The 12,328-nt window shown below is 35.2% G+C and overlaps 1 protein-coding gene across 1 annotated transcript in view; it reads right to left on the reverse strand.

Annotated features, from left to right (window-relative positions):
• The window catches only part of SNTG2 (syntrophin gamma 2), a 146,177-nt gene that overhangs the window by 95,338 nt on the left and 38,511 nt on the right, over positions 1 to 12,328 (reverse strand). Inside the window, exons 5-6 of the mRNA XM_018088882.1 lie at positions 3,407 to 3,450; positions 3,255 to 3,296 (exon numbers count right to left, since the gene is read on the reverse strand). Of these exons, the coding sequence (XP_017944371.1) occupies positions 3,255 to 3,296; positions 3,407 to 3,450 (86 nt within the window). The remainder of the gene's footprint in view (positions 1 to 3,254; positions 3,297 to 3,406; positions 3,451 to 12,328) is intronic.

Raw genomic sequence — 12,328 nt, forward strand, 5'->3', positions numbered from 1 at the left:
CTTTTGTGTTTTGCAGAGTGACAACCTGATTAGCCACCAGGGAAATAAAATTAATTTTCCTCTCTGATGAGCAATACAGAAACTATATTAATCTCTGAATTAACATTTTCTGTATTCACAGTCTCTCCACACCAATAGACTACTTCTAAAAATAAATTTATTTTTCAAGGAAAAGAAATGATTTTCAATTTTCCACACTATTGTATTACATTCTGTAAAAGCAAGATTTTCCCCAGTCATGATTTGGAGTTATTTATTTTATCCATACCCTTAGGCAGAACTAGTAGCAGCTTGAGTAATTGTGGAGAAAAACAAACAGTAGTAATCAGATGTAAAAAACAGGAAAGTCAGTTTGCTGTTAAATTGTTGCTGAAAGTTATCTACAGAAGCATCTTCAGAGTGAAGACAGTAGGTAGCAGACAGAACAAACTGGTCTCCTCTCCTAAAGTTCACAAATTTTGTAGCCTTCTGTCTCATGTATTTACCCCAATGGGTCATAAGTCTTTAACAAATGTGAGCCAAACTGACATACACTTAAGCTTCAATTTAGTAAAATGTAGGTTATCTGAGTTTGTGTCTATGCAGTGCACATCCTCACATCCTGCAAGTGTGAACCAGCAGTACATTCTAAAATGATAGAAATTAAGAACAAGAGGGAGGAAAGTCTAAACAGCAAGGAATCCAGACATGCCACTGTAAAACAAAGAAATTAAAAAACCCAAATAAAATTCTTGAAAACATTTTTTAAAGCTACAATTAAAAAATACAAAAAATCAAACTATGAAACGACAAACAAATAGATTAAAAAAAAACCAGTCCAACACCAAAAAAAGCAAGAAACATGTACTTGTTTTTGCCCCTTACTGGTTTATTACTAAGGCTGGACTAGGGAAGTAATTCAGAATCCCTACCTTTGCCAACAGCACTCCTTTTAGTAGTCTGTGTTGAGTTGAATTCCATTCCCCCCACTGGCAGGATGGGAGAGAATAGGAAGAACAAAGCAACAAAACTTTCACAATAGCAACAGTTTCAAGATAAAGACAGTTTAATAACTCAAGACAAAGGTAAAAACAAACCAAGTGATGCGAAGGCAATCAGTCACCACCTCCCACAAACAGACCAATACCCATTCAGTCTCTGAGCAATGGTTGCTTCCTCCAAAGAACACTCCCCACAATTTTTACTGCTGAGCATTATGTTATATGGTACGAAATATCCCTTTGGTCAGTTCAGGTCAGCTTTCCTGGCTATGTCCCCTTCCAACTTCTTACCCACTCTTTGCCTGTTCATTGAGAGGAGGAAAAGTGGGAAAAAAGAGAAAGCCTCAATGGTCTGCAAGCACTGCTCAGCAATACCAAACACAGTGGCATTTTACTAATGTTTAGTCACAAACCAAAATGCAGCACCCTACTGGCTGTCACAAAGAAAATTAATGCTGTCTCAGCCAGACCCAGTACACAGTCCCTTGGGTCACACAGTACAATTAGTAACGTTGAGTTGGACATTTACAAAAGAGGTCTCTCGCAACCAGAATGCAAGTAGCAGGAAGTGTGCTCAAACAGTGTTGAAGGATGATGGTTCAGAAGTCCCACCTTGAAGTAGATGACTGAATATGTAAGAGATCAAGGTACCAGATGAAAATAAAGCAAGTCAAAAGAATCACTCAATAACCCTTGATTGGCTCCCACTGATTAAGTATTTTGTGTGATATTAACAAGGTTGTGTAAGCTGGAACCCATGGTGAATTGAGACTACCCAAGCCTCACTGCTGAGGCTTGAACAGAAGGCTTGAACACTGTCTTTTGAACAGAAGTGCTGGAGTACCTCTCTTCTAATCTGAGTAACATTTAGAAAATAGGGGGCTTTTTACAGAGGTAGAAGATGTAGGTATGATTTTCTAAAAGTTAGATGAGTTCTTCATCCTCAACCTCCTACTTTCTGGACAACTACCCTTAATCACTATGCTATTATATTAATAGTTTAATATGTTTTATAATACTGCCTTCTTCAGTGGTGTTTCCAAGTGCCCAAACATCTTCGGAAGCATTTCTTTCGAACTGAAAACCCACCATATTCAAATAAAGAGAACTTTATCTTACTATTATTTCATACAAATGCAAAGACATAATTTTGATAGAAGTAAAAAATAAGAAATCTTCCATTCTCTCAGGAACTTTGGCAACAGCCCACCTTATCTCAAATCTCATAGAACCAGCCTCTACCACCTGACCTGTTTACCCAACCCCACTCTGATTATGGTAACAGGCTGTGGTAGTAGAAAAGTCTCTTTGCAGATCTATCTCCTGGTCCACTGAGATGTTTCTGAGTTTCCTTCAGCCATATGGCCTACAGTTGTTTTAGGAAATTTTGCGTAATGCTTCCATTGAATTCCCATGTATGCGGTGAGGAGCAGCACTATGCTTTTCTCTTTGATTCCTCACCTCTGCTGTGTTACCTCAACAGTTCTGGAGCACTTCTTGGTTCTGAAAAACAATCCTTAAGGGATGTAACTTACCATTTTGTGAGGAATAACTTTCATCAAGTTTAGAGGTTTTTTTATGTGCAATAACAATACAAGCAGCAGGAGGGCAGTTCATCAATACACAATAGACCTGACTCAGTACTTTACTGAGATTGTCTGTAAGAGATTCAGTCTGATAGTATTAATCAACACCAAGAAAAGAACTGCAAGATCATGCAGCTGCACTTTATCTTGACCTAGAGAGATCACCTCCAAGTAATAAAAGCAAGTTTAGTTCCTCTGGCCATGTAATTTCTGCCTTGCTGATAAGACTGTCAAAGCCCATGTCATTTATGGTTGCTACAGATGTTATTCTGAGATACAGTTGTCAGTGAATCAACTGATAACTGCCAAAAAACAGTCAACAGGGGGTAACAATTTTTATCTATACTGCCTTGCACTGCAGACCGGAAAAGCACTGCACATGGACTGAATGTGAACTGGCTTTATCCTCATACAGTCAATGTGATAAATCAAACAAATCAGTAAAAACTAACCACTACTCAATAAATTATTTTGTTTTGGTTTAGGCCAAATATTGTAGGAAACTATATTTCAAAAATGAATGAAATAACTGGAAAATTTTTAATAATCACATATATGACAAATCTGACTATAGTACTATCTTTATAGTAAAAAAAAGTAAATTAATTTGAAACAAGGCTAGAGACAGAACACTTTGGGCATAAGATATTCTGTACACCAATAAAAAAATCAAAGTGGAATGACTTACCACTTCTTCATGGGTAGCACTTTCTACATTTATACCATTAACCTAAAAACAGATATGATAGGGAGAAAATGATTCGCAATGTGTAAATTAGTTACTGAAATAAAAGCAAGTATGAAACAAAAGTCTGTGGAAAAAAGTGAATGTTTACTGACCTGTATTATTGCATCTCCTATAAATAACATTCCTGTTTGTTCAGCTGTGGGATTACAGAAGGAGTAGATTTTAATTGATAGCAATACTGAAAAAAAATGCCATATTCTCTTCCAGCAATTGGTTTAACATGCTGTTAGTAATCTTCATTTGAAACTGATTTGGTTGTGAAAATACCAACGGCACAGCAATCAGTATGCATCCTACAAAGGTAATAGATTCCCAGCAATTTTAAACAAATTAAGAGAGCTACTTTCCATGCACAAAGAACTTGTTTAGTGTGGAATGCAAATGTCACTTCTCACTAATGAAGGATTTCATTAAATTATGTGGAAAATGTGATTCAAACTTTTCATTATTCTTCCACAAAAGGGAAGCAGGAATTTCTGAAACTACTTAGCAATTCCTTTCCCCCTGAACAAATTTACAGGGACTGCTGTAATTAAAGAGGTTGTGCCTAGAATTTAATATAACTCTTTAACATGAAGTTTAAGCTATCTTTGTTCCCAAGAATAATGTTATTCCAATGTGCAATTTGTATGTTTCCTGCCCTACAGAGTTAATGGGAATAATGCAATGAAACTGCAAACAATTCTGCACAGATACAAAGAAAGACATTTTTTGAGGTGTATTCTCTTACTTTTAAGTTCTTTATTTTTTCTGTGGAATTCGAGGATGTCTATCTCATGAAATGTATTACTTAATTGAAAGTAAGGCTCTGACCCCGCAAAGACTGATAGTATTAAGTAAGACCTATTAGTCTTATATAAGGTCTTTCAAGTCACAACTTGAGGCTTAGAAGAATGCAACAAATGTTAACAAAGGCGGTATTATAAGAGATGGAAATAGAGGTAAAAAAAGAAAGAAAAACTTCATAGAATATTCTCACAATTTCTGCAATACAGCTGTTGCCACTATAAATTTACTTTTGGTGCAAAATAGTGCTTTTTTAAAATTAATTTTTTTTCCAATAGATTTTTCATCACTCTTTTCACAGATAGAAGATAGCAGTTCATTAGTCAATACCTAGGAAATATTTCACTTTGTTTTAAATAACATGCTACAAGTTGCACTGAAGGTCTTTACTCCACTTCTCATCCTACTTTGTACTAAAAATATGCATACAATTTGTAATAGGTGGTATAGAAAAGAGACATCTATGTACAGAAATTCAATTGAATTTAAGCTGTTCAAAACCATTACAAAGCAATACAAAGTAGCCTATATTGGGTACATACTTTGCTAGAGGTTCTGAGCATTAGGTTGCATGTCTCAATACTAAACTTGTATTCGATGTCTTAGTAATATACATACCAATAGTGAAATACACATGAACAATTTTTAATTCAGCGTGTATGTTAGGGCTGTTCTAGAAAAGTGGAAGCATACTTGAATTGGAGGTAGAAGGAAGGAGGTGTGTTTGAAATTCCAGTTGCAGGAAAGTAGAAAAGGATAAATTCAAAGGGTGCACACCTTGCCCAATGTGTGTGATTGACTCAGAAGTGAGTGCAGAAATTTTGATTATGTCTGTATTAGCAAGTTGTTGTGGTTTAAATCTACTGTCAACTATGTACCACGCAGCCACCTGCTCAACCCTCCTTTCAAACCCCACAGATCACTATCTGCCAGTCCGCACTGGGATGGGGAGAATAACTGAAAAAAAAAGGTAAATCTTGTGAGATAAGAACAGTTTAAGAACTGAAGTAAAGTATAATATGATAATAGTAGTGGAAAGGAGATAGTGTGTGATAAAATCCAAGAGAAAAAAGTGAGGCACAACACAATTCCTCATCACCAATGCCCATCCCATCCCTGAGCAGTGATTAGCAGCTCCCAAACAACTCCCTCCAGTTTATATACTGAGTACGATGTTCTGTGGTACGGAATACTCCTTTGGCCAGTGTGTTATCAACATCATTCCCATACTCAATACAAAACAGGAACTAAGAACAAAATTAATTAATTCCGTCCCAGCTGAAACCAGAACAGAATAGGTATGTGTGATGAGGCAGAACAGAGAGAGATCACAAATCAAAGCAGTTGGTGCTGAAGCTCCTTATACCCACACTGTAAGGGTTTCAGGGATTTTGAGATCAGTTAGACTGGGCTTTCAGTCTAAATGCTCTCAAGTGAAGAGCAGCTGCCTAAGGAAAGCTATTACACAAAACTTTCTGTTTTGTGGGCTCCTAAGCAACCTAAGGCACACCAGTGCCACACAAAGATGCACTCCTGCTGCCAGTAATAGCTGTAAGAGGCCACAATACACAGAAGCAGACCTTGCTTACAAGTAATGCAGTGGTTCCTGAAACTGAAATCCATGTAAAGGTTGGACATCAACTGAACAACTGTAACACAGGGACAGTGGGTTCTCAACCTCCGGCAGGAGGACAACCCTAATAAGCCAATCCTCTGATATTAGATTGTCTTTGTGGGGGTTGCAGTAGGATTCATGCTCCAATGTTCTGCAGCAAGGCATATGTGTTTGTTTATGCTTCAACAAGTACCAGTCAGCTGATTTGCAGCCACAGATGTGATGAGTATGGCATACGTGGGCAGCAGGCAGTGCTGTTTTCCTGAGACCCTCATGTTGGCTCTGCTGGGTGGTCAAAGCCGCTGTTGCTATTGGGAAGATCAGTTAGAAACAGCAATACGGAAAAAAGCACAGTAAAGAAAGAGATATGGGGATGTGAGAGATGAGTTTGGAAAGAATTTCTGTAAGAGATCAAAAGAGAAAAACGTAAGGTAAGAAAGCAAAGCATACTAAGCCAGAAAATGTTTGTGTGAAAGCTGAGATCCTGATGGAAGAGTGTATGGTGAAGATTTGCAGGCAGGTAGGTAGGTATCGCCATCCTCCTGGATATTCATCTATCTGTGATCCACTGCTTAGTGACACAACAGCACAGTTGTGCAATGGTGTCCAAGACTTCCAAGAAAACTACTTGGTTCTAACAAAAGTTATAATAAAATACATAGACTACTATTTATTTATGCACAAAAGGAAAGGTTAAATTCCAGACACAGGTAAAATTCTTGCGATAGAGTTAGTTAACAACTCAAGGCTTAAAAAGGAAAAGCAGCAATATGAAAAGGTATAAAACCTCAAGAAAGAAAGCCAGATAGCTGTAGGATTGTAACTTAGCAGCACTGAAGACAATTCCCTTCGAGGGAGCAATGGAGGTCGAACCTTTCTCATCGAACTGTTGACTGACAGGTCAGCAAAGACTCATTGCTCATTTCACAGGGGTGATGAATACTGCAATATTCCCAGCTACCTTACGGGTGTTAGCCAATACATTTTACAGTTTAAGGGCACAAAGCAATTATATCCTGCTTGCAGTCTCTAAAAACAATCAAGGCTGTCCACATAAGTAAATGAGAGAAGTAGCATTATGTGGTCAATACCAAATACTCAGTGAACTGAAACAAAACCCAGGAAATTGGGACAACCAGGGCATTTACTCTAGAAGTGCATTACACTGCATACTAAACCAATAATGTAGACACCTGCTGCTGCTGTTATGGCAGTGCTTCCACGTCTATGGTGAAACACTTTGGGTTTAGACAATGGTCTATAATTTGAAATCAATAACGATTTCTAACAAATATGTGTTCCCCAAATCAAATTCTAGAGGATGTGCCAGTACAATGCAGAATTTACAATATAGTTTACAAGTACATTAGAAATAAAGTGACTGGAAAAACTCCTTGGAAATAGACAAAAAAAAGAAGTCTTTTTTCTCTAAGGTATATTTAAACCTGAAGACAAAACATCTACTGATGTTTTCATGAAGTCACATGTTCTCTACATGACAAAAATATTGAGTAAATTCTTCCAGGCTATGTGGAACTCTTTCTCCTACTGGTAACATCCTCATATACAAAGGTGTTTATGAAAGGCTGCTCTAAAATTATCAGTCACTATGGGTAAAATGAATCAATACTAAAAACAAAATACTTGCGGAAGAGCTTTGGGATACCAAGGAGCATATAACCTTATTCAGTGAAATAATAAACACAACTTTTTCAGAATCCAGTTTGCCTCTTGAAGTTTTATTTGAAACGATATTTTAGTAGCAGTGAATTGAACATGTCCGAAAAAAAAAAACCCAAAAAACTTTGAAAAGAAAATAAGCACAAAGCAGTGAAAAGCAGAAAGGTACCAGGTTGTAAAAGAAAATGAAGTGTGTGTTACAACAACTAGTGCTACATAACCTTTACTCTACACTGTAATTATGTTTAAAAACATTTAATATTGATTAGTTGCTGTACATTGATTAAATTCAAAAGTGATACTGAATTGAACAAAGCATGAGAGAAACCTAAAGGGGCTTATGTTGAAATAATGGTATGAAAATAAAAATTTTAAAAAAAAACCCACAGTTTTGAGAATATTAGACTTGAAATATTTTCCTAAATGCAAATGACCCCTCATTCTAATCTTAAAAAAAAAAAAAAAGAATCTCTGACAGAGTCAGGAGCTATTAAAAGTTCTTTAGCATTCAGTGAGAAGTGAAAAAAACAAGTAATCCTTTCTAGCTTTGCTTCATTTACTTTTACTATCCACTAGGGTTGTATCAAATTTTCCAAAATTTGCAAGGTTGTGAAATGGAAACTTTACTGAACATAGTTTTGGGAATTTCTGACTTACAACATATTAACTGATGAACATCTCTATGAAGATTTGAGTCTGTAAATAATCTGATGTCCTTGTATTTTTCAAGATTGGTCACAGTACTCAATTTTTATTGAATTCCTGAATCATACGAGAAACACATCAGGTACTACATCCTATGATAAAAAGTGCTGCTTAAAGCACATAATGAGCTGCACTGACTTCATGGACTTGCAATTCATAAGCTTAAATTTATGCATAAGTATTTCACTGCTTAAAGATAATCGAAAGGAATAGTTAAGAAACTAGATGAAATAAAAAGACTGAAAAAATTAGTATTAAGAATGCAAATGACTACTCCAACATATCCAGATGTATTTTTCCCTCTTCTCCCATGAACTAGACATAACTACAGTAATGACTGTAAAGATACCTGCTGCAATATGAGTCAGTATTTTTTGGTTTGTTTTTTTGGGGGGTTGTGGGTTTTTTTGTTTGGTGGGTTTTGTGGTTTTTTGGTTGTTTTTTTTTTTTTTAAGTCAAGCACTTTGAGATTTTTAATATGTGATTTAAAACAGAACTATATTAACTCAATTATTGAAAACTACCTTGTTAGAGAAGTTTTTTAAAACTGAGTATACTCTTTACAGGACTTTGCAGGACTTACATGTCTTCATTTAAATAAAAAAAAAACCCAACTTTCTGAATTTCTATTTATAACCAAGAGATTTCCTTAGTTTAGCTTTCTTTCTCGTCTTTATATGTGCCCCATTTATCTTGTAAAGAAAAGCTGTAAATCCCTTAATAATACAATGTGTTTCATCAAACACCCATGTCTCTCATATGCCAGGTTTCCCACACTGAATAAGTGACAGATGGGAAACTAGGACTCCTCTCCTCTTTTTCTCAGTGCCTGTGGAGCAAGAAGTAAGAGATCATCTCATAATCCTAAAACTACTGTTATCTACCCATCAACAAGTAACTTCTAGATCTAAACATACACAAGCCTGAAGCACTGAAGCTCAACATGTTGCTTCGATGTGCGAGACGCACAAAATGCACGAGGTGAGAAAGGCACTGGATGCAGGAGTGGGCAAAGCAGGGAATGTCTTTCAACAGGAAAGTGCTACAGAATTAAATATGTTTTGAAGATAGGTGACTGATAATGGCTTGGATCCTTCATCTTCTCCTTTGAGACGACCTTATCAAAAAATAAGTTTTTTAGAACATATTGCTGATAAAACCATTTTTCTGTTAGTGGCAAGAATAGAATACAACCTGAAAGGAGAACTACTGTAACAACAAATTTCTAATACTTTTGACTGAAAACTACAAAGGGAATAAATATAGCTTTATTACAAACAAAAATAAATTGTCTTATATTTTATGTATGTCAAAAAGTAAAATGAGTAAGATGTGTAAGGGCAATTAGGAATCCCAAGAGCATACCAATGGGCATTAAGGAACCTTAACCTTAAAAACAAAATCTGTTTATTCCACGCCATAGCTTTTAGAAGGCAGATGATATTATAACTGCTTTCTGAGGCTAATTTCAAAATACCACTGTTATTATTGCCTAATCATTCAAAGAGCCTATATTACAGACAAAACTTGCCAATTTTTAACTGAGCTGGTGGGGACAATGGCTGCATGTATGCCAAAACTGAGAAGACTAGGATCTGGAATAGTCCTGGGTGTGATACTATCTTTCATTAAACGCGCTTTGAAAAGCAGGATGGAAAAAAAGTATTAAAGTTCAGTTTTATTTCTACCCATGTAACTGTTAGGAGGAACTAAAGCAAAAATTATCTAAAGGCTTTAGGATGGTTTTCTGATTGCAAACAGTTTTGCGACATGAACTACACTGTCAGTAATTTACACTATCTGTAAAAAGTATCAGCACACATTATAATTAAATTGACTTCAGACCTACTTTAGGAAACAAAAGGAGAAAAATTCAGATGGTCTGAGTTTCCCACAGAATCCAGGTATTTCTATGACTTGATGTAAGATTCTTTAGCCAAACCAAATGGCAATGGGATTCTTATACAGTATGAACTCAGTGAAGAAAACTGAGAAAACAGTTTAGTTCTTTAATTAAGGAAAGAGGCCTAATGTAGCTCAGATCAGCTTGTAGATGTTGCAGCAGAGAGAACCTACAGGAATGGTTATCATGATAAATTGTCAGTAGAACTAAATACTTCCCATTTTACATTCAGTTGCCTTTATAGAAAGACATCAATTATCAAAGCAAGGAAACCAAATTGGAACATTAAGTGTGTAATTACTTTAAAATGTTACCTTTTTAAGAGAAGTCATGACAACTAAGATGTGACAGTAAGAAAAGCAAGGCAGAGGGTTTTTTTAAATGTATTTTCAGAAAATCTGAAAGTACTACATTTTTACTGTCATTAATTACTTGAAATACTTGCCTAACCACAGTCCCTTGAGTTTGAAAATAAAAGTAAAAATACTCATGCATTATAGACATAATTCAGAAATAAGTAGGAATAACTAAGAAGCGAAAACAGCAGTTATAACTATGAATATGTTATATTTTGCTTAAAAAATAAGTTCTACTAGTCAAGCATAGTTAAGACTCCCTTAAGAGTCAGTGAAAGCTATTTTAAATTGCAAAAATGTGGTATTTCTAGAAATACTGTTAGTGGTGTTAAAAGTGTTAAATCAATCTAAACTTGATAATATTTCAAGAGTTTAATAGTTGGCTTTGATGATCTCAGCGGTCTTTTCCAACCTTAATAATTCTCTGATTCTGTGAATTATTACAGTATTTTAGAGGTAAAAATAGTCGTGTGTATTTTAAAATTAATTAACCATTAGGAGAATAAATTGACAAAGGAATTTAGTACAGTGTAAAGGCAAATGAATCTCATCATACAGTTGCAATATTTTAAGGTATAAGGTTTACACTAATAGACATATGATTAATATTGCACATAAAAGACTTTCTGAGCTTAATAAGGTAAGTTATTAATAGGTAACATTATATAAGAAAATTATAATCTGGCATCTTCAATCTTGTCTTCCAAAATATGCAAGTATGTTTCCTTTAAATTCTATTACATTATGCCAAAAATTTTAAATGCTGTAGAGGTGATGGTGAAACACTGGAAAACAAAGCTGGAGGCTAAGGGAGGATGCCCGAAGTAGCAGAAATACAGGCTTTAAATGAGCTACAAGAAAAGAAAAGATGTAGTTCCTAAAATAGCCTAAAAAGTCTTTAGTTCAGAAACCAGTAAGGGAAAGATAAGAACAGTGAAAAGATAAAAATTAGAACTTCTATGAAATTGTCAAAGGATGTTATTAAATTCCTCATATTATTCCATGTGACATTATCTCCAAGTAAAAGTTAGTTTCATTTGCTCTTTCCATCAAATATTCTGATGATTCTTGACTGCTTCAGCCCCAAAATATTCTGCATGAATTTTACTCTGATTTTAATTAGTATCTTTCAATGCAACAGGAATCTTTGATGCAGTTGAATGATGATTTCTGTCTAGGTGTTTGCTTCTCCAGTTTCTGTACCAAAGCACTGTGGTAAAAGCAAGCTCCAAATCCAAAGTCCAAAATACCATCCATCCTCAGAGGGACATAAGGCAGTTAGTTCTCTCCTGGACAAATTATCTGAAGGCATACTATATAATTCTCTAATTTCCCTGCACAGAATGTCATTAACCTTTTTCTTCATCCTGGACTGTAATGGTGCAAATTCAAATAGTAACTTTAAGTGGTATTTCATTAGATTTCTGCAGTTCATAAGGGAACTACATTGTCAATCAGAGGTAGGTGAATAGAGAAAGGAAAGAAACTGTACATGTAATTGGCATCCTAAGGTTACGGTTTATTCATTCAACTACTAGCTAGAACAGATGACAACTAAAAAGATACAATGTATTTTTCACATTTTTCTCTATTTAGTTTATAGTTTAAGAATGATAGATAGGTCCACTGAAATTGCAAATAATGTTTTTTAGGTTTTATACCTACCTCTTTTGTTTCATAAGCTACAACATGCACCTACCAATGAGAATTTTCATCATAAAACCCTATAGAACTGAAATACAATTTTCAGAAACCTTTTGTATTATAACACAGTTATTAAGCAAAGCTAATTGTCTTTTATTGAAACTTGATCTTCTTCACAAGCATGAAGAAGTATTTGAACATTAGTATGCTCTTTGAATACCACTTCTTTGTACACTTAGCAAGAAAGCATTATTCATTATCAGAACTTTATTTAGACACAGGCATACATACGTATATGTATGTAAAACCTCAGTTTGGGAAAGTA

The sequence above is a fragment of the Manacus vitellinus genome, unplaced genomic scaffold (assembly GCF_001715985.3).
Source record: "Manacus vitellinus isolate BGI_N305 unplaced genomic scaffold, ASM171598v3 scaffold_11_pilon, whole genome shotgun sequence".
NCBI classification, from domain to species: domain Eukaryota; kingdom Metazoa; phylum Chordata; class Aves; order Passeriformes; family Pipridae; genus Manacus; species Manacus vitellinus.